General features: G+C 35.7%; 1 protein-coding gene across 1 annotated transcript; it reads left to right on the plus strand.

The window, feature by feature from the left end:
• The first annotated feature begins 10,006 nt into the window (after positions 1-10,006).
• On the plus strand, positions 10,007-13,290 carry LOC139901832 (uncharacterized). The gene is made up of 2 exons (XM_071884505.1): positions 10,007-10,206; positions 12,567-13,290. Exons 1-2 carry the CDS (start codon positions 10,007-10,009, stop codon positions 13,288-13,290), a joined length of 924 nt encoding a protein of 307 aa, XP_071740606.1.
• The last annotated feature ends 9,415 nt before the right edge of the window (positions 13,291-22,705 follow it).

Consider the following 22,705-nt stretch of genomic DNA (forward strand, 5'->3'; position numbering starts at 1 on the left):
ATCTCGAACTCGGAGCCGTTGTCTTTGCACTTAAAATGTGGAGACACTATCTTTATGGAACCAAAAGTACTATCTTCACCGATCACAAAAGCCTTCAACACATCTTCGATCAAAAGCAACTAAACATGAGACAACGATGGTGGATTGAAACTTTGAACGATTACGATTGCGAGCTTCGTTACCATCCCGGGAAGGCAAACGTAGTAGCCGATGCCTTAAGTCGAAAAGAAAGAGCGGTGCCTCTTCGTGTCCGAGCCTTAAACATCACCATCCACACAAACCTTAATAGCCAAATTCGGGTAGCCCAAGATGAGGCTCTCAAGGATGAAAACCTTTCACACGAGCTCTTGAACATTCTCGTCTCTCGATTCGAAATTAGGGAGGCCGGACTCCGATATTACGCCGGAAGGATTTGGGTGCCTAGTTATGGGGACCTACGAAGCCTTATTTTAGATGAAGCCCATAAGTCACGATACTCGATTCACCCCGGTGCCAATAAGATGTACCACGACCTTAAACAACTATATTGGTGGCCGAACATCAAAAGGGACGTAGCTACTTATGTTTCCAAGTGTTTGACATGTTCCAAAGTCAAAGCCGAACACCAAAGACCGTCCGGACTACTTCAACAACCCGAGATTCCGCAATGGAAGTGGGAAAGGATAACGATGGATTTTATCACCAAGCTACCAAAAACGACGGGCGATTATGATACCATTTGGGTTATTGTTGACCGTCTCACCAAATCTGCACACTTCCTTGCCATGAAAGAAACGGACAAAATGGAGAAACTTGCACAACTTTACATTAAGGAGATCGTAGCATGACACGGTGTACCTTTATCGATTATCTCCGACCGAGATGGCCGTTTCGTTTCTAGATTTTGGCGTACATTGCAAGAAGCGTTGGGAACGCGTTTAGACATGAGCACCGCATATCATCCTCAAACCGATGGACAAAGCGAACGTACAATTCAAACCTTAGAGGACATGTTACGAGCTTGCGTGGTTGATTTCGGAAAAGCTTGGGACAAGCACTTGCCTCTCGCCGAATTCTCCTACAACAATAGTTATCACGCGAGTATTAACGCCGCACCATTCGAAGCATTATATGGCCGAAAATGTCGTTCTCCTCTTTGTTGGGCCGAAGTAGGCGACAAACAAATCACCGGTCCCGAACTTATTCATGAAACAACCGAGAAGATCGTTCAAATCCGAGATAGGCTTCGGACGGCCCGGAGTCGTCAAAAGAGTTATACCGACAAACGACGCAACGACCTCGAATTTCAAGTCGGTGACCGAGTAATGTTAAAAGTCGCACCTTGGAAAGGTGTAATTCGTTTTGGGAAACGCGGGAAGCTAAATTCGCGGTATATTGGTCCTTTCGAAATCTTGGAGCGTATTGGCACCGTTGCTTATCGTTTAGATCTTCCACCTCAATTGAACTCCATTCATCCTACCTTCCATGTATCTAACTTGAAAAAGTGTCTTGCCGAACCCGATATCGTCATCCCTCTCGAAGAACTTACTATTGATGACAAACTTCATTTTGTGGAGGAACCGGTTGAAATTGTGGACACCTCCGTCAAGACATTGAAACAAAGCCGAATCCCGATTGTCAAGGTTCGTTGGAATGCCAAAAGAGGACCCGAGTTTACTTGGGAAAGGCAAGATCAAATGCAAAAGAAATACCCTCACTTATTCCCGATTCCGGAAACGCAAAATTTCGAGGAAGAAACAACAACTACTATACCTACTTAAATTTCGGGACGAAATTTCTTTTAAGGAGTAGGTAATGTAACATCCCGCCTTTTTCCGTTTACTTTTTCGTTTAACTATTTAAAGTCCGTTATATGATTATGACATCCCTCGTTAATACGCGTTTTAAAATATCTCGTTTAGGTAATTCACGCACCCGCAACCGAACTAGAGGGACCATTGTTTCCAAGAGAGCAAAGAGGTGACTAGGTCAACTAGTCAACCCTTCACTCTCATCCATTCATTAATTCTTTTCCTTTTTCCTTTTTCTCTAACACTTTCACCAAATCTCTCAAACACCACTTCAAGGATTCATCATCCAAATCAAATAGAGCAAGCATCCATCTAAACAAATTGCATATTCGGAATCCTCTCATCTTCCTCTTCGATTCCATACCGATTTCATCAAGTTTGGGTAACTTTCTAAAATCACTAGATTTTGTGTTCTTGATGTTTTTAACTTATAAAGTTGTTAATTAGTGTCTATGGCTCAAGTCTAACATGAATATATGATTTATATGTTCGATTTCGTTATTTGAAGTAACTAGTTTGAATATGAACTTTGGTGTGTTTGATTTGGTGATTTGGTTATTTGAATGTTGTTAAAAGTGATAAATGCATGTATTAAATGTGTTCCTAGTATCACTAGCTTCAATATGATGTGTAGGTTGTTTTAGAAAACTTCATCAACATGATTAGTGATTTTGATGCTGTTGGTTAGGGTTTGATAGAATTTAATGTGAACATTTAATGCTTTGAATGACATGAAATGTTATTTGTAAGTGTTAGGTTTTATTGTATGCTTGATCACCTTCGAAACGGCGTATCATTCATGTAAATTGGTTGCCGAATCATCAAATTTCACTTATGAACTTGAATGCATTCAATGAGGAGCCTTGAATGTGATTTTGGTTGTTGTAAAAGTAAATGTGATTGTTGAAATGTGTTTAGTTGTTTTCCTTGTCAAAATACCTTTCTGATGATATAAGATACATGTTTTGGTTGTTTGCGGGTCATAAATGGTGATTGTTTGAAGTTAGGTTCGTGCATAAAACTTAAAAACTGCCAGATTTCTCTGTACAGGTAATGGCGCGGCGCGCCATATACCCGCGCGGCGCGCCAAAGTGGTCTGTCCAACTTTGTCAATTTTCGAATAATGTTTGCTATGCTACGCACCTCCGATTCACACGTAACTTGTTCTAACATGCTCATACATGATTAAAAACCTCAGAAAAATAGTTCGGGACCCGACCAGAACGTGTTGATTTTTTCGTTGACTTTGACCGACCAAAGTTTGTCTTTTTGTCAAACTTAACCAAATGATTATGCAACCTTCCTAACTTGTTTATATACTTGTATCTTGCATGAAACTTGACAATTTGATTTCACATGCTACATAATCGAGTCGTAACGAGCCATAGGACTAATTGAACATCTTTGACCTATCGTGCTTACCGTTATTGATACGACCTATTTGTTTAGGTCAAGACTAGCACTATCCTTCGCACACGTTACTTTGTGAAGTACTTTTCATACGTGCACTCAAGGTGAGATCATAGTCCCACTTTTACTCTTTTGCACTTACATTTGGGATGAGAAAACATAAACGTTTCTTTTTATTAAGTGAACACAAGTACAGGAAAACAAACATTCTACATACGAGTTTGAACAAAAATCCTCAATTCGATTATCATTAGTTACACTTGCCGGGTGTAAGCGAGAACTTATGTTATATGGCCATATGGGTTTGACAAACCCTCATTCAAACGGTTCGCTACCGTTTATGAATGAAATGTATTTTCGAGAAACAGTGTATGTTCTAACACTATTGTGATGGGGTTCTATGGAAGGAATGTTAAGCATTGATAATTGGGTGCTCGTGAAACAAACTTTTGGAATGTATTACTATTATATCATTGTTGCAAATCTTGTGGTTCACTTGTACTTACTTACTCAAACCTATGATTTCACCAACGTTTTCGTTGACGGATTTCTATGTTTTTCTCAGGTCCTTGAAAGCTACTTGATACATGCTTCCGTACTCTTTTTGATACTTGCTTGGATGTCGAGTATACATGCATAGTTGGAGCGTCTTTTGACTACTTTAAATTGTGTCGCATAGGTTTCATTCGTACGTTAAACATTGTAATGTAACTAGTCTTTGAACTACATTTGTAAACTTGAAACATCCTTTGACTATATGAAATAGATGCGACATATTTTGGTCAAACGTCATGATAAAGACTTATGACCACGTAACGAGACCTAAGTAGACGGCACCGTCAAACATGATTTGGTCGGGTCGCTACAGGTGTGAAAGGATTTATTTTACACCCAAACTTATTATAATAAACTTGAATGTTCGTTGTTTCGCCGGTTGAAAGTTGGTGAACGTGTTGCGATCAACACACACTCTAAACTCTTAGGATGTATATGGGAGTAGCATTGTAAAAGATTGAACTACAAGGCTCAAGTTAAAACTCCATAAATATAAAGATAATCTTTGCTTAAAAATAAGCTTTAAGTGGAACTTTGGACTCTAAGTATCTACGAAGAAAACATTGATATGAATCTTCCAATCACATGAAGTAAATTGTAATAACCCTTCCCACATTAGTAAGAATGTGTAAGTTTGAGTCTCTTATAATGTAACTCTAATCCTTACCACACACAACGCGTTTTGGGACTACAAACATATCATATCTCATGAGAACTCTGCAGTTAAGCGTGTTCGAGCTGGAGTAGTACTAGGATGGGTGACCTCCTAGGAAGTCCTCGTGTGGTCACCAAGAAAAATACGTGCGCCAATGGACAAAGCGGGTAATATTGTGGTCGCGGTAAGGAGGGATGTTACAGATGGTATCAGAGCACTAGCCTCTAAAGTGTGACGGGCACTCGACTCGTGCATCTTCTGAGGTATAGATCTTGGGTATCAATTTGTTTCGGCCTGGGACGTCGGGATTCTAAGTGGGGGAGTTTGTAATAACCCGTCCCACATTGGTAATAATGTGTAAGTTTGAGTCTGATATGGTCGTTTAATGTTCAACTTATGATTATAAAACAATGATCAAATAACCTAACTAATCAATACAAATGACCGGGCAACAATGACCCGGTCATTATAGCAACTAGCAATTATTTAAGCAAGGTTCGTTCCACAGGGAGTAGTACTAGGATGGGTGACCTCCTGGGAAGTCCTCGTGTGGTCACCAAGAAAAATCTGTGCGCCTACGGGCAAAACGGACAATATTGTGGTCGCGGTAAGGAGGGATGTTACGTAAATCTTTCAATCACGGGAAGTCAAAATTTACTAAAAAGGATACACATCAAAATCATTATGAATCAGTACAACATTTCACACAGTAACAATCCTCACAAACAAAACTCTCACAGTATCGAACGAAGATGAATACAAACCCTAATTGGGATATCAAAACGAGAGAGAGATAACAGATGAAAAGATAAAAAATAAAAAATAAAATAAATATGTTATTTATAATAACTTAAATTGCAACCAGGTCCCTTAAGTTCCATTTCCAGCTCTGCACACAAGTTTCAACTTTCTTACTTCAACCACCAAACATACTTTAAGGAAATGACACTACAACCACTACACTTCTTAACCCAAAAAATAAGAAACATATTACAAATTAAACCATGTTTAGATTATATATGTTATAATTTCAATTACCCCTCCCCCTACCCCTCCAAAAAAAAATATTCTAAACATGAAACATATTGAAGAAGATACGTTTTTCACAAAACAACTTGTATTGTGAATCATTTAAGTTCCATTTCCAGCTCTGCACACAAGTTCCAGCTTTTCTACTTCAGCCACCAAACATACTTTGAGGAAATGACACTGCAACCACTACACTTCTTAACCCAAAAAAATAAGAAACATACCATGTTTAGATTGTATATGTTATAATTTCAATTACCCATCCTCGGGGAAAAAAAAAATCTAAACATGAAACATATTGAACAAGATACGTTTTCACAAAACAACTTGTATTGTGAACCATTTAATCCCTTATTAAAAATTTCTGAAATGTTATTAATAGTATTGAATTGTACTATTTCGATGACACCTGCACTAATTTTTTCTCTTACAAAATGCAAATAAACTTCAAAATGCTTAGTTCTTTCATGAAAAACAGAATTTTTAGCAATAGATTGTTTCTTACTTTTTCAAGAAATCAATGAGTTTCCAAGAAAAACATTTAGCATAATCTGAATCTACATATGCAGAAACAGTTAACTTATCACTTTTGGAAATGGTAATACCAGTTTCACGTGAACCTTTTAAGAGCACGCTCGGTTGAAAAGGAAGCCGGAATCGACCGTCGGTCGACACCGGACCGGCGTCGAGCTCGCCGTCGGTGACTCAACTTCGGGATAACGACGGTGGTTTTTGACCTTTTTATTTTGAAATTATGTTTGGTTTCTAGTAGCCGTTGCACTCTCTTTTCTCTTCTCTTTTTCTTTTTTCTATTTTTTAGTATTTTTGATTCATAAAGTTAGTTGCAGGTTTATAAATGGAGATGAGATGAAAAAGGAGGCGTGAGTGGGAGAAAAGAAAAGGATGAAATAACTTTATGGTTTTTTTGTACAAGTTTATATACTCCGTAAAAGTCACTGAAATTTTTTAGTTTTATATTTACTTTTATTTCATAAATGTTACTTTTTTAAATTATTAATTTTGTTTATTTTTTTTTAAAAGTAATTAAAAATAATTTATAAAAATAAAAAATACATAATAAATAATGTATAAAATAATTAAAATAATAAAAAAACAAAAAAGGACACTGAAATGAAAGCTGAAATGAACACTGTGAACACCTCCACTCATGTCACTGTCAGTCAATTTCATCTTCCAAAATGGAAGTCGAAACTTGACGATGGACATCTCGTGCTCTAAGTACCTCAGCAGTCTAAATGAAGCCTTAAGATGTGATTTTAATGGTGCATGCATGTGTTGACTTAAACAACGAACAAAATATGCAATATTAGGTCTGGTTAAGGTGACATAAATCAGTTTACCAACCAATTTTTGATATTCACTAATATTTACGAAAGGTAAATCAGAGTTGCTATGATTATCTACACTTGACAGAACAATACCAGTTTCTATTGGTGTAGCAGCAGGCTTACTAGCAAATAGACCAAACTCAGAAATAACTTCAAGGCAATACTTTCTTTGTGACATAACAAAAGTATTATCATGTTTAAGCAATTCAATTCCAAGAAAATATTTTTAAAGCCCTAATTTATTTTAAAGGGTTAAAGCCACAAATTGGTTATATACTTTCTCAAATGTCCCAATGTCGCCCATATACCCATTTGCGTCCCACTGTCGTCCACAAACTTTCAAAAAATGTACCAATGTCGACATTTCATTACCGCTTACCTGTTGAACTGGTAAACTTCATTATTTAACTTTTTTTCATTTTATAGTCCCGATATCGCCCATATACTTTCAGTTGTGTTCCGATGTCGCACATATACTTTCAGTTTCTGTTCCGATGTATCACCGACGTGTCATGGCTACTTACAGGCCACGCCATCAATTGTTTTCGTTACAGATAAAAAATATAGTGGGCGGAATCGGTACATTTTTTGAAAGTTTGTAGATGACAGTGGGACGCAAATGGGTATATAGGCGACATCGGGACATTTGAGAAAGTATATAGCCAATTTGTGACTTTAACCTATTTTAAACTTATTCTTTAAAAATGATTTACACTTATCCATACATTCTTTATTATTACCAGTTAGAATTATGTCATCAACATATACTAACAAGTATAAACAGTCAGTACCAACACATTTGGTAAACAAAGAGTAATCATTCACACTTTGTACAAACCCATATTCAAACAATACATCACAAAATTTATCATTCCATTTTCTTGGAGCTTGTTAAAATCCATAAAGAGATTTGACAAGTTTACACACTCTTTTATCTATCAAAATAGCCATCAGGTAGAGTCATATAAACATCTTCAGTCAAATCACCATATAAAAAAACATTATTGATATCAATTTGATATAAAGACCAATTATTTTGCAAAGCAACAACATTAATAATTCTAACAGTAACCATTTTAACCACAGGAGAAAAAGTCTCATTAAATCAAGACCTTCTCTCTGAGTATAACCCTTAGCCACAAGCCTAGCCTTGCATCTATCAGTTTCACCTATAGACTTATATTTAATTCTAAATACCCATTTGCATCCTATAGGCTTTCTTCCTATGGGTAAATCAGCAAAAATCCATGTATTATTTCTAATCAAGGCTTTCATTTCTTCATTCATGGCTTCCCTCCAGTTATGATCATGGAAAGCCTCAATGAAAGACTTAGACTCATTTCCTTTGTTTAAAATTGAAACAAAACAATAGTTTTCTGAGCCCATTTTAGAACAGTTTAAGTATTTATTTAAATAATATTTAACATTTAGTTGGTAAAATAGTTTGTCTACTTGAACTTTTTAATTGATGCTCAGGACTAGTGTGAACTTCAGTATTAAGATTGCCCTCGGGGATAGTTTGTGTCACGACACTTTCAGCATTGGAATTTTCAGGTACACCTTCACAAAGTGACTCATTTGAGTTATCACTTAGTGAGGCATGGTTGCCTTCATCCTCAGTGTTGTCTCTTCCTTCATCATTGGTACTTACAGTATTAATTTTATTAGTAACAATATAATTTTTTTTTATAATAATCACAGTCATAAGAATCAAAATAGTTAATAATGTTCAAATCATTTTCATTGAAAACAGTTTTGTAAACAGATTCAAGTTTGAATGGGAAGATGTGTTCATAAAATTTAACATCTCTTGGAAAAATAAAAGTTTTATCTTCTAGGCACAACAAATTATAACCTTTTTTTAAATTATAATATCCCAAGAAAACACATTTAGGGATCTGCTTGAAAATTTATCATGATTATTTAAGATGGTAGTAAAACAGAGACATCCAAAGGTTTTTAAATGTGAGAGATTTGGACTTTTCTTATAAATCATTCATATGAACATTTTCTAGACAGAACTGATATGAGAAGCACTTTATAATATATGTAGTAGTTAAAACAGATTCATACCACAAATACAAGGGTATACCCCCTTCAAAAATTAAAGATTTGACAATATTTAACAAATATCTATGTTTTCTTTCAACAATACCATTTTGTTGAGGAGTATATGCACAAGAAGTTTGATGAAAAATACCTTTAAGTGTAACAAAGTTATTCATTTATTGTTAATAAACTCAGTATCATTATCACTTCTAATAGTTTTTATTGATATGTAATGATACGCATACCCGATTTGCATGTGTTATGCATCACACTTGCACCATGCATGCACACATCCTGGCGCTAAGGCATGCCTGACACAAGTAAATGTGCACTAGGTATAGCCTAGCGCATAATAAAGACCTGACATACTACGTACGAGCCATAAACCCCTGCAACGAATGGAGGGTATAGACAACCATCATAAAAGTAACAAGTACTATTCCCTGGTCCCCTCCTCCAATCACTAAGGCGGTACAGACAGGAAATTAATGAAGAACATGTGGCACCAATGAGTAAAGGGAATTGTGGATATAAATAAAGGACTTGAATCACAAGGCAATCATCATGGTCCATTGGGATTCACACTTATACTATTTTTAGTATCAAGGTACGGACGACACGATAAACAAAGTCTGTACTGTTGAGTCTCAAAAACTTTGGAACAGTTACATGAATGCATTTGCCCTCTTGACTAATCCTGGTCCATTGAGATTCACACTTATACTATTTTTAGTATCAAGGTACGGACTGACCGCGTTATCTCCCTTAGTGCATGATATACCCGCGCTACCGGAACTCATAGTACACTTCACTAGCTGGCTATAGGTAACGTTCAATGAACATAAACCCTACAATCTAACCCGAGCCATCATTAACCGGTCAACCCGTCGATGGTGGGTCTACGTTTAACACTCCCTGTTGAGATCCGCATCTCGCAAGGGGTTACTCACGGTACTCCGGACCGAAGAGTTAAACTCGAGCGACCCTTAAATCCCCCTTATTGATGTCAAGCATGGACCGAACCCGATATATTTATTCTATGCTTGATCAATTGGCGTCATCCGTGGGACACCAAGTTAAAAGGTTTTGATCGATCTTTTCTCTTTATGTCCACTACTCACTTACTTTTTCTTTACAAGTATCTGTTAACAAATAATAAAGTGCGCTCAATGGCTAACCGTCAACAAAAACAAGGAACCAAGCGCAAATTGGGCACTTGCGGAACTTCAGAGGCAATAGAGATATCCTTTCCCGTCGTCCGAGCGTTCAACACCTCATGTGCGCCTATCGTAGTACATGGGTACTTAACAGAGTCAGGTCATGGCGTGAAATGCCTTCACATGGATAATAGTAGTAGTGTCGACATCATGTACGAACACTGCTTTCAACAATTGCCAGCACCTGATATGCCCGAATCGGATGGTTTATTTATGCGGTGTCGTTAGGTTGCAAAACGTTAATGACTTGTCGTTGGGCCTAAATCTATTATTCCTTCCTATGGATTAGAAATGGCAAATATGACCTATGGTCGTTCCTTGAGCGGTTGAATTTGAAACGGAGCTTATTAAGATAATTTAGTGATTAAGATGGGTTTGTACACAATTTAGTATCCAATACTAGTGGCCAGGTACACCTTGTGTGTAGAGGCAGGATCCTTTTGGTCCCAATAAATTGGCGACTGTTCAGAAAATCCAACAACCAAGTCTAACCGGTTTATTCTAGACACCACTTTATCCGTAATCCGAAATTGTAAAAAGTCAATAGTTGGGTTGTTTTGATTTATAATTGTATTTAACATATTAAAACAACATAATTAAAATAAGCTAGCTAGTATGCAATAACTAAGGACAGAGAAGACGTGGTTCACCATGATTTAAGATAACGTATTGTCGGGATGATTGCGAGACATTCATTGGATAGATATACCTTGGTGTAAACACTAGATTCCCTACTAATTGATTTCTCGATTAGCATGTCATGAGGAACTAGGCTATCGTGATTCTGATCTGATGGACTATGCTCAAATCCAGACGCTTTATCCAGTTTAAGGATATAAGCGGCCCACCTTGGATGCAATGCATTCCTTGAGCGCACAAATAAAGTAGCATAGTCATATACATATAATATTCAACCTTTCTTAACACCTTAGTGTATCACCCAAGTGAGTGGTTATGATCGTGTTTCGAATTCTTTCTGTCAATGGTTTGGTAACATCTAAGGGTTTGTAGACAAATTAGAATCTCTGATAGTTCTCAGTCATCCTTAAAGATTTATAAGATTAGTTTGTATTGTAGTGCGTTAAATTCCCATTTATGATTTAAACCAACCCTTACTTAAATTTACCTAATAAATTCCTTAGTTATCCACCATGTACTACACTTAAAGTGGTTCCATAGCTTCTAACCTTGACCATGCTCAAGTGGTCCTATAGTACATCAACACGGTACTCTACTGTTGCAACAGTATTTCCTCGAGTCTTATACTCTTGACCAATGTCTTGATATGGTCCTACGATAATTCTCCATGTACTTTATAGTATTTCCGATGGGTTCAAACCTTGACCAATGTATAAACACGGATAATTAATTACCTTATAATTGTCGACTTTATGAAAGGTTTTAATCACGTTTATTGGTGGAAGGACGATAATAACGAGGTTTAATATCATAGACAGAAAGCGAGTACGAAACGATAATCATCCCTAACTAACATTATTAAATCATGACAAACAATCAAGTAATTACTCAAACATCATGGCAACAAGCTTTTTTAATATTAATAAATCAAAAACATCGAACAAGAATATTATAATAAATTAATAAAAGAAAGGATAGATATTACCGAATAATGTCGGCAGAATAACACTTGTATTTCTTCATAATATCCATAGCGTTACAATGCTCGATATCTTCTACTACTAACTACATACTAATCTCCTATTGATCACTAGAGAGCAAAAATAGAGAGATAATTAAATTCCTAATCTTTGTACTTTTCTCTCTCTAGAATCTAGAGAGAGAAAGTAGAGAGAACTAATCTCCCACTAATCACTAAAGAGCGACAATAGAGAGATGTTTTAGAGAGAGAAGTGAAGAAGGTGTGTGTTAAAATGGTAGGATGTGCCACCTATTTATAGGGAAGGCTTGATGGCAAAGTTGTAAATAAGTTGGCTGAAAGACACCTGGAAATTGGGACGGCAGGTAGGATGGCAGGTAGGACTTTTGCTGAAAAATGGCTGGCAAACGGCTAGCATGCCGTTTTCCCTTATGGCAGGCCGTATGGCAAGCCGTATGGCAAGCCATATGGCAAGACAAGCCGTTTGACTTGGGCGTATGGTGGCAGGCCATTTTCCCTTATGGCAGGCCGTATGGCAAGCCGTATGCTGGATCGTAACTTGTATTTCACCGTTTTCGCTCTAGAATCTTCGTTTTAGCTCCGTTTCTGACAATTCTTGCGCCCACGCGTTCGTAATTAAATATCCTGCAACATGAGATTAAGTAAATAAACTTTTCCAAAAAATTATAAAATAAGTTATTTAAACGCGAGTTAAACGTCTTAGCCGGTTTTGCTCGTTTTCCTCGTTTTTCATCCATTTTTAGTGATTCTTGAAACATAGTCTTCGTAATGACATAATCTACCAAATGAAGCAAAAAAAAATGCTTATTTAGATTATAATATCAATTAATTTATCATAAATGGGGCTAATATCGGGGAAAGCATTGTATGTAGATTTGGAATACCTGATGGAATTGTCAGTGACAATGGCACGCAGTTCGAAGGTAACCCTTTTCTCAGTTGGTGCCAGGATTTGAACATCAAGCAGAGTTTTACCTCCATTGTGCACCCGCAGGCCAACGGCCAGGGTGTAGTTACCAACCGAGATATCATTCACGCCATTAAAGCTAGGTTGAGGATGAAACGAAAGGGATGGGTGAATGAACTACCCAAGGTTCTATGGACACACAGAACAATGCACAAGAAAATCAAAGGAGAGATGCCGTTCAGCTTAGTATATGGCTCTGAGGCGGTGATTCCAGCGGAGATAACCATTTCAACCGAAAGAATACTATCATATAACGAAGAAGAAAACGATGAAAAGCTGCATAACAACCTAGACTATGAAGAAGAGCGCAGGGAAATGGTCGCGATTCGCGAAGCAGCAAACAAACAGCGCATTGTGAAATATTATGACAGACGCGTTCGAGCAAGGATGTACAAAATGGGTGACCTTGTGTGGCGCGACAATCAAGCAAGCAGGGCCCAAAACACTGGAAAGTTAGGACCAAACTGGGAAGGACCGTACAAAGTCATCGAGATCGGTAAAACGAGACCTACAAACTGGCAGAGCTCAAGGGTGATCCAATTAAGCGCACTTGGCATGCTTCCGTGCTTAAAAAATGTTATAGGTACTATAGGAATTAGGAGAATTGATCAATCACCTATTTTGTCTTGATTTACATATAATTACTATACAACATACCTTTATACGTTGATGGTGCACTGCGATGTTGTAAATATTATCTTTCGATTAATTTAAAGCAACAAGTCATTTTCAGTCTATTATTTATTGTACCTCTCGAAGCAGAATAGCTACTTGGCTTAAACTGCACGCGCACAGTAATACACTAGAGCGTTCCTGCCTTTTTTAAGGGATGACTTTCTCTAGCTCCCGCGCGACATAAGTTTGTTTGGTGACAGACTAGATTATTTTAACGGAGAGCGACGGTCATTGGATTAACCTAGTTCAGCGCGAGCAGACCTAGAGATCTGCAAGTCATGACTTTAAATAAAAAGCGTTGGTCGCGCTTGACCACAACCTCAAACTAGTGTTTGGAAGACTCTTGAACGCGACTACAAGCGTTCGGTCTAAACGTGTAATGAGTGCACATCAATACACGCAAAGATCCACGATCACACGCCATGAGTACAACAACAGTTAAGCTATAGATAACAAAATGACAATGAAGCAATCAATCATGAATCATACATACTCTTATTGAAATCATATACCTTTATCCCAAAATACAAAGGTTACAAAATATTACATGCGCTATGATGTATTATTATAATACAAGTACATTTACAACTTATAAATGACTAAATTGCGCACTGTCATCCGCGGATCACGTGACAAGTCTTTTAAGTGAGGGATAGGGATGTGGCGCAAGGCTCTAAAAGCTTTCCTGGACGTCTCACGCGCGTAAGGTATAAGACATTCTTGGATACCCTTACGGATGACGGTTGACACTCGAATGTGTTCCTTTATGATATCCCAAAAGTGAAGGCATTTGATATCCTTTATGGATTTTAGCGCATCCTGATATCGGTCGTTCACAACATCGCTATTTAAGGCATTATCTACTATGCGACGAAGCCCTACCTTTAACACCCTGAACTCATGAGTAACCGACTTGGCTCGCTGTTCTAGATCAGCACACTAAGCTTTTAGCATGAGGATGGTTTCCTTATGCTCGTTGTTCCGATGATTCGCGCGATCTAGTTGTGCATGATGAAAGGACCCGTCCTAATCCATCCGAACGAAGTCCATATCGATTATAAATGATTCACAACAGTTGATTACATCGCGAGGTACTTGACCTCTATATGATACATTTTACAAACATTGCATTCGTTTTTAAAAGACAAACTTTCGTTACAACGACAGTTGACAGACATATATAGCATTTCATAATATATCCAAATGTAATTGACTTAAATATAATCTTGATGAACTCAACGACTCGAATGCAACGTCTTTTGAAATATGTCATGAATGACTCCAAGTAATATCCCTAAAATGAGCAAATACACAGCGGAAGATTTCTTTCGTACCTGAGAATAAACATGCTTTAAAGTGTCAACCAAAAGGTTGGTGAGTTCATTAGTTTAACATAAATAATCATTTCATAATTTTTAATAGACCACAAGATTTCATATTTCCATTTCTCATAAACATACGTCCCATGCATAGAGACAAAAATATCATTCATATGGATTGAACACCTGGTAACCGACATTCACAATATGTATATAAGAATATCCCCATCATTCCGGGATCCTCCTTCGGACATGATATAAATTTTGAAGTACTAAAGCATCCGGTACTTTGGATGGGGCTTGTTGGGCCGATAGATCTATCTTTAGGATTCGCGTCAATTAGGGTGTTTGTTCCCTAATTCTTAGATTACCAGACTAATAAAAAGGGGCATATTCAATTTTGATCATTCAACCATATAATGCAGTTCGATTACTTGTGTCTATTTCGTAAAACATTTATAAAAAATGCGCATGTATTCTCAGCCCAAAAATATAAAGGGTAAAAAGGCGAATGAAACTCACACATATAAATATTGTAAAACAGTTAATAAAGCATTTGCATGTATTCTCAGCCCAAAAATGTAATGATGTAAAAAGGGAGCAAATGAAACTCACGATACTGTATTTTGTAGTAAAAATACATATGACGACTTTGAACAACTGAACAATGCAGGGTTGGCCTCGGATTCACGAACCTATATCATTTGTATATATATTAATACACATAATCATAATCGAACAATTTTATATTTTATCTTTAATTATATATTATACTTAATTAGTTTGTGCATATATTCAGATTGTTTAATATCATATATATTTAGTTATATTAATATATCTATATATATATATATTGATTAGCATTATATAAAAAGATATCATTAGTTTGTTATATATAAGTATTTATATAACTATTGTTATTATGTTAGCTAAGTAGATATATAAACTATTAATATAATTATAATATATGTATTAAGTATATTTAAGATACAAAATAGTTATTTGTAACAAAATGATAGTTTTGATAATAATGATTTACTGATAATAATAACTTTCTTAATATTGATAATACTAATAATAATAACGATATTGTTAAATTTGATACTAATACTAATATTAATGATAATAATATTTATATCCACGATTTCTACGTTTATAATATTGAAAATATTATTAAAACTTGTATATTCGTAGTCATAATACTCATAACCCTCGTGTTTAATTTACAAACTAATGACTATGATTTCTTTTACATTAATTTTGTAATCCTAATCCTAATTTTCATGTATTCATATAATTATTAACCTAGTAATAATACTGATAATAATATTATTAATTACAAAATGATACAAGTGTTAATTTTTAATGAAACTAATAATTAATTTTTCCTTTTTATTGTTTTCATAGAAATAATAGTAATCATATTCATAGCGATGGTAAGCATTAATAATCTTGTAATAATATTAATTTCGATAATGATACTAATACTAATCCTAAATGATAATAATAATACTCTTAATGATTTTAATAATAATAATCTTAATGTTAATACTAATGACTTTAATAATAATTATAGTTATGATAATAATAATATCAACAATTATGATACTTATAATAATAATTAAAATACTAATAAGAACAATACAATAATAATCATAATAATAACAATTATAATCATTATAATAACTAGTAATGATAATAATAATAATAATAACAATAATAATAATAATAATAATAATAAACATAATGATTATTATAATAAATAAAGACTACCTTTAAGTGTTAATCCAAAAAAAATGCCCACAACAAGATTCGAACCCGAGACCTCCCATTTAACCCCAAGTACCCTAACCATCCGTCTATCATCTGTCTTTCTGTTTAGATGCTGTACTAAATTAAATATATATCGTTTCTGTTTATCCCTTTCTCCTTCATCTTCAGTAAAGCAATTCGACCAAATTATACAATCGATGCAAAGCTTTGAAATGGATCGAGTTTAGGATTTAGTATTCATTACCAAAATAATTATAAGTGAGTAATTTGATTAACAAAAAAAAATAAAAAGAAGAACAACAGCGAGCTGTTCGTCGACTGAAACAATAATAAAAAAAAATTGATTTTGACTACGGGAACGTTTTAGATGAAAGTTCCTAAATAACATAAGTTCTAAATCGTTGTTGGAAACTATATTGATCATCAATTGAATCTATAACATCAAAACGATTTCAAATTTCTCCATGAACAAAATTGTTGACTTTTTCATTATAAACATTGACTCGAAAATTTGAAATCAATTTGATGAATTGATACACGAAATTTTGCATAGATCTTCATTATAGAATTCCCAACAATCCTACATTTCCAGATTTTAAAAATTTGTTCGAAATTAAATAATTGCTGAATCACCTGTCTAACAGAGGTGTCGACTTGTAAAAAAAAAATAATACTTTAACAATATATTCAAACACAGGAGAATTGTAGTTATATATTGAGGGTGGAGAAGTTAAAAAAAAAATGATTAACATGGTGTAGTTCATCGACTGATTTATGGGATGGAAGGAAATCGACCTGTTTACTCTAGCAGACAGAGGACAAAAATAAAATAAAATAAATAAAGTTCCATATTCCTCTACCTGCTTTTGTCTAGTTATATGACTAATTTGTATGAAGAATCCAATTACACAGACAAATTAAATAGGACTGATGGTGATTCATAACAGAATTAGGTCCCAATTTGGTACGTACGTTTCTTATATATATTTATAATTAATAATTATAATTGTATTAATAATAATAATAATCAAAATACAAATAATAATAACAATTTCTAATAATAATAATTGTAAGAGTAATAATAATAATAAATCTCAAATAATAATAATTTTAGTGAAATTTATAATAAAAATATCATTATTGATAATTATAGTATTAATACTCACTATGTTAATATTAATAATAATATTAGTGATAATAATAATATATATCAATTTCATATCTATATGTTATATTCTAAAAATGACAATATTAATAACACTAGTCTTGATGTTATTACCGATTCTTAATATATACTTGTATATATCTAACCATATTTATATCCTTATTTGTATATCCCTTTTATTTATATATTTATATTTATAACTTATAATTAATCTTATTAATAATAATATAATAATAATAATATTACTAATGATAATGATAAGAAGAAAATTTATAACATGTATATCAATAATATTACTAACACATCTATACTTCCAACTTGTAATTACATTTATTATATTATTACTTCTATTTATCATTTATATCATATTATATAATATCATATAATATCTAACATATAATAACATATATTGAATATTTTATTTATTATAACGTACATACAATATGTATATCCATCATATATATGTATTTCAATTACTACATATTTAATTATACTTTAAATATCAAGTAAATGAGTATATCGATTATAAATAATCTCAGAGTATAATATTTGGTATGCTATTGTAACATCCCGCGTTTTTCCGTTAAATTTATTTTAACACCGTCTTTTTTTTTAAATAATATCTTTCGTCATTTAATTTGGCATCTTTCGTTAACTAACGTTCATAATATCCTCGTTATTTAATTATAAAGTCATCCGTTACTCGAACGTTTTTAAAATATTCGTTGGGTTAATTCCCGCACCCGCTTTGAAACTCGAGGGACCGAGATTGCCAAATGGGCAAACTAGTTGACTAGGTCAACTAGTCAACCCACTTACCACATCCATTCATTTCATCTCCACCTCCCACCTTCATCCTCCTCTTTCTCTCTACTTCCCATTTTTGAACTCAAAACCCTCAAACATAAAATCATCATCTAAATCCGATTGGAGAAGCAAACATCAAAACAAATTACATTTTCGTGATCCTCTCTTCATCCTCTACATTTTGATACCAATATCATCAAGTTTGGGTAATATTTCTAAAACTCTAGATTTCTCTAAATTCGTGTTTTTGACTTGAAATGGTGTTAGTTAGTGTCTATGGCTCATTGTGATGTCGTGTGTGTAATTTATATGCTCGATCTCGTTGTTTTAGTGTAACTAGCATGAACTTAAATTTTGGTGCGTTGTTCTTGAATTTAGGATGATCATATGTTGTTAGATGTTAAAAGTTGATGTTTTAATTGTGTTACTAGCATCACTAGCTTCAATTTGATGTGTAGGTTGCCTTAGAAAACTTCATGAACTTGATTATTGATTTTGGTGAATTTGGGTTAGGGTTTGATGAACTTGAAATGGACTTTTGATGCATTGAATGCCATGGATTATTATTGGTAAGTGTTTAGTTGGATTGTATGCTTGATTACCTTCGAAACGGCATATCATTCACGTAAATTGGTTGCCCGAATCATTGAATTGCATTTACGAACTTGTATGCGGTTAATGTTAAGCATTAGATACGGTTTTGGTTGTTGTAATAGGTAGATTGATTGATGAGATGTGTTTATTAGTTTTCCTTGTCAAAGTACCTTTCCAACGATATATAGTATGCATTTTGGATGTTTTCGGTTCATAAAATATGTTAATTTGAGTTTTGGTTCGTGACTTGGTCTTTTTTTTTGCAAACTGCATGATTCCCAGGTATTGCGAGCCGCGCATTTACCTGCGCGCCGCGCAGAATCAGAGATCCCAGATGTTTGCCTTCTTGGTTGGGTTCTGACCAGAAATTGCACTTGGGTGCGCGCCGCGCAACCCAGTGCGCGCCGCGCAAAAGCCCCAGGCCACTCTCTTTTGTTTTTAAATGTCACAAAAATGTTTCCGCTTAACTAAAACTCCGTTTAACATGAAACTTGACTATTAGGCTCTTATATGACTCCTCGTCTTGGGAAAATTGTCGGATACCCGACCCGACCCCGTTGACTTTGACTTTGACCAAGTTTGACTTTTAGTCAAACTTAACCAAACAATTATACGATCGTTCTAACATGCTTAATTACTTGTATCGTGCATGAAACTTGACTAATTGATTCACATGCTACATAATCGAGTCGTAAAGAGCCATAAGACTAATTGAACATCTTTGACCGTTTGTGTTTACCGTTATTGATATAACCTATATGTTTAGGTCAAGACTAGCTTTGTCTTTGCACGCGTTTACTTGTTGAAGTACTTTATTAACTCTTGCACGCAAGGTGAGATCATAGTCCCACTTTTACTCTTTTTGAACTTATATTTGGGATGAGAAAACATAAACGATTCTTTTGAACTAAGTGAACACAAGAACGGGAAAACAAACATTCTACATACGAGTTTAGAACGAAAATCCTCAATCCGATTATCATTAGTTACATCAGATGGTGTAAGCGAGAACTTATGTTATATGGCCATATGGGTTTGACAACCCTCATCTTTGACGGTTCGCTACCATTTACGGATGAAATATATTTTCGAGAATCAGTGTTTGTTCTAGCACTATTGATGGGGTATTCAACGGACGGAATGTTAAGTTTTGATAATTGGGTGCTCGTGAATATTAACTTTTAGAATGTGTTACTATTATTTCAACTTTGCAAACCTTGTGGTTCGACTTACTTACTTTTACTCACTTACTTACTTAACCCTATGATTTCACCAACGTTTTCGTTGACAGATTTCTATGTTTTTCTCAGGTCTTGCACGATATGTGAAACATGCTTCCGCTCATTATTTGATACTTGCATTGGATGTCGAGTATACATGCTTTTCATGGAGCGTCTTATGACTTTACTTTAAACCGTGTCGCCTAGATTTCCTTTGTACTTATAACCGTGTAACTTAACTTTTGGTTGAACAATTCTTGTAAACTTTGGGAACAATCTTTATTTTGAAATGAAGGCGACATATTTTGGTCAAACTTTGTCTTAAAGACTTATGACCAGGTAATGGGACCCATGTAGACGACGCCGTCACTTGACGATTTGTCGGGGTCGCTACAAATGGTATCAGAGCCTTGGTTGTAGGGATTTAGAGTTCATTTGTGTCCACCCCGAGTCATAGGGTACATAGGTGAATCTAGACTACAACCGGCATATAGACTGAAGTAGGAATTACTTGACTATTTGTGCATTTATACTCGAACTCTTCTATCATATCTAACTCGTATTCGATCTTGATCTTACGTTGATAAATTTTGTTGACGCGCCACCTTGATTTTATAAAGTAATGTTAAATGCACATGCAAATCAGGGTAATATAATTTCCGGGATTATATTACGGTGATTCACATGGACGTTCCGACATTATGACATAAAGAATTTAAGGCGAGTCAAGGAAAATTTTCTCTCTATCCTTATTCCATACTCCGGTTAGTATTGTTGAAAATACTAACCAACGATATCCTTGTGTCATGAAGGAACAATGGCTCACCAAGGTCAACACAATACTCCTCTCGAAACCCTAGAACAAGCTCTTCAACGAATGATAACCACCGCCGTGGGTACGGCCGTGGCCGATCACTTTTCTAACAACAACAATCATGGAACCGGTAATTCAAACGAAGGTTGCTCCTACAAGAACTTCATGAAGTACAATCCTCCCACTTTCGATGGAACCGGAGGACCGGTTACTCTCACCCGATGGTTTGAACAAATGGAGACCGTTTTTAACACAAGCGGTTGTCGAGACCAAGATGAGGTCAAGTTTTCCACCCTCACTTTCACCGGCATTGCTCTCTCGTGGTGGAACACGTATGTACAATTGGTGGGAAGCGATGAAGCCCACACACTCTCTTGGACCGAATTAAGAGAAAGAATGATCACCGAATACTTCCCGCGCGACGAGACTCGAAGGCTCGAGCAGGGTCTAAGGAATTTAAAAACGGTCGGGAACGACCTCGAAGCTTATAATCAACGGTTTATCGAACTAGTCTCAATGTGTCCAAATCTCACGACTCCCGAATCCCTAAGGGTCGAACTTTACATGGATGGCCTCCCTAAGAGCATTCAACACAGGGTAATAATATCCCAACCCCCTAACCTACAAGAGGCTTTAACAACGGCCCGCCAAACTTTAGGAACGACGAATGAAATGAAAGCACCGACACCAATGGTCGAGAGCCACCCGAGTAACAACAAAAGAAAATGGGAAGCCTCGCAACCAAGCAACCACAACCACAACAACATCTCCAAGAAGCCTTTCACCCTCGGCCGCAAGAAGGGGTACGCCGGAAATCTACCTTATTGTAACAAGTGTCGCAAACATCATTTTGGTGAGTGTGGCAAACCATTTTGCATCAAGTGTCACCGAAGTGGCCATGTGGCCCATGCCTGTAAGAGTACCGCTACCGTCGCTCGAAAGGAGCCCAATGCGCCCACGACGGGTGTTTGCTTTGAATGTGGCCAACCGGGTCATTTTAGGAGTGCATGCCCAAATAAGAAAATCAACCCCAACGCACGCCGTTGAACTTTCGACATCAACGCCTAGGATGCCCGAGACGACGATGGACTAGTCACGGGTACGTTTCTTCACAACAAACCGTATGTTTCATACTTATTCGATTCAATTACCGCTAGACGTTTTACAACCAAGACTTTGACTTGTACTCATTACATTCCACCTTTTTCCCTTAGATACTACTTAGGCAATTTAAGCAACCAACGGAAAGATATTGTGTGTCTATAAATTCTATCGGAGGATATACGTTAAGAATATTGACTTGACACCTATAGAACTAGGGAGCTCGGAACCTATTCGTTAAGGAGAAATTATCCCCCTATAGTTATGTATAGAATATTGTGAACTAAGTAATTTTAGGTTGGAAACTGATACCCTCTTCCTCGTATCCATGACCTCATGATTATTTGCACGAATCCCGTATGTTCCAAATCGACCTCCGTTCCGGTTATCATCAATTGGGGGTTAAGTGAGACGATGTCTCCTAAGCCACTTTCCGAACTCGCAACGTTAGTTGTAAATCTCTCTTAGTACCATTCGATTTATCCAAGGCTCGTCCGTATCCATAAACCTCCCGAACCACGTATGCAAACTTATCTAGACAAATCTGTTATCGTATTTATAGATGACATCTTAACTT

This window comes from Rutidosis leptorrhynchoides, chromosome 3 (genome assembly GCF_046630445.1).
Source record: "Rutidosis leptorrhynchoides isolate AG116_Rl617_1_P2 chromosome 3, CSIRO_AGI_Rlap_v1, whole genome shotgun sequence".
Classification (NCBI taxonomy): domain Eukaryota; kingdom Viridiplantae; phylum Streptophyta; class Magnoliopsida; order Asterales; family Asteraceae; genus Rutidosis; species Rutidosis leptorrhynchoides.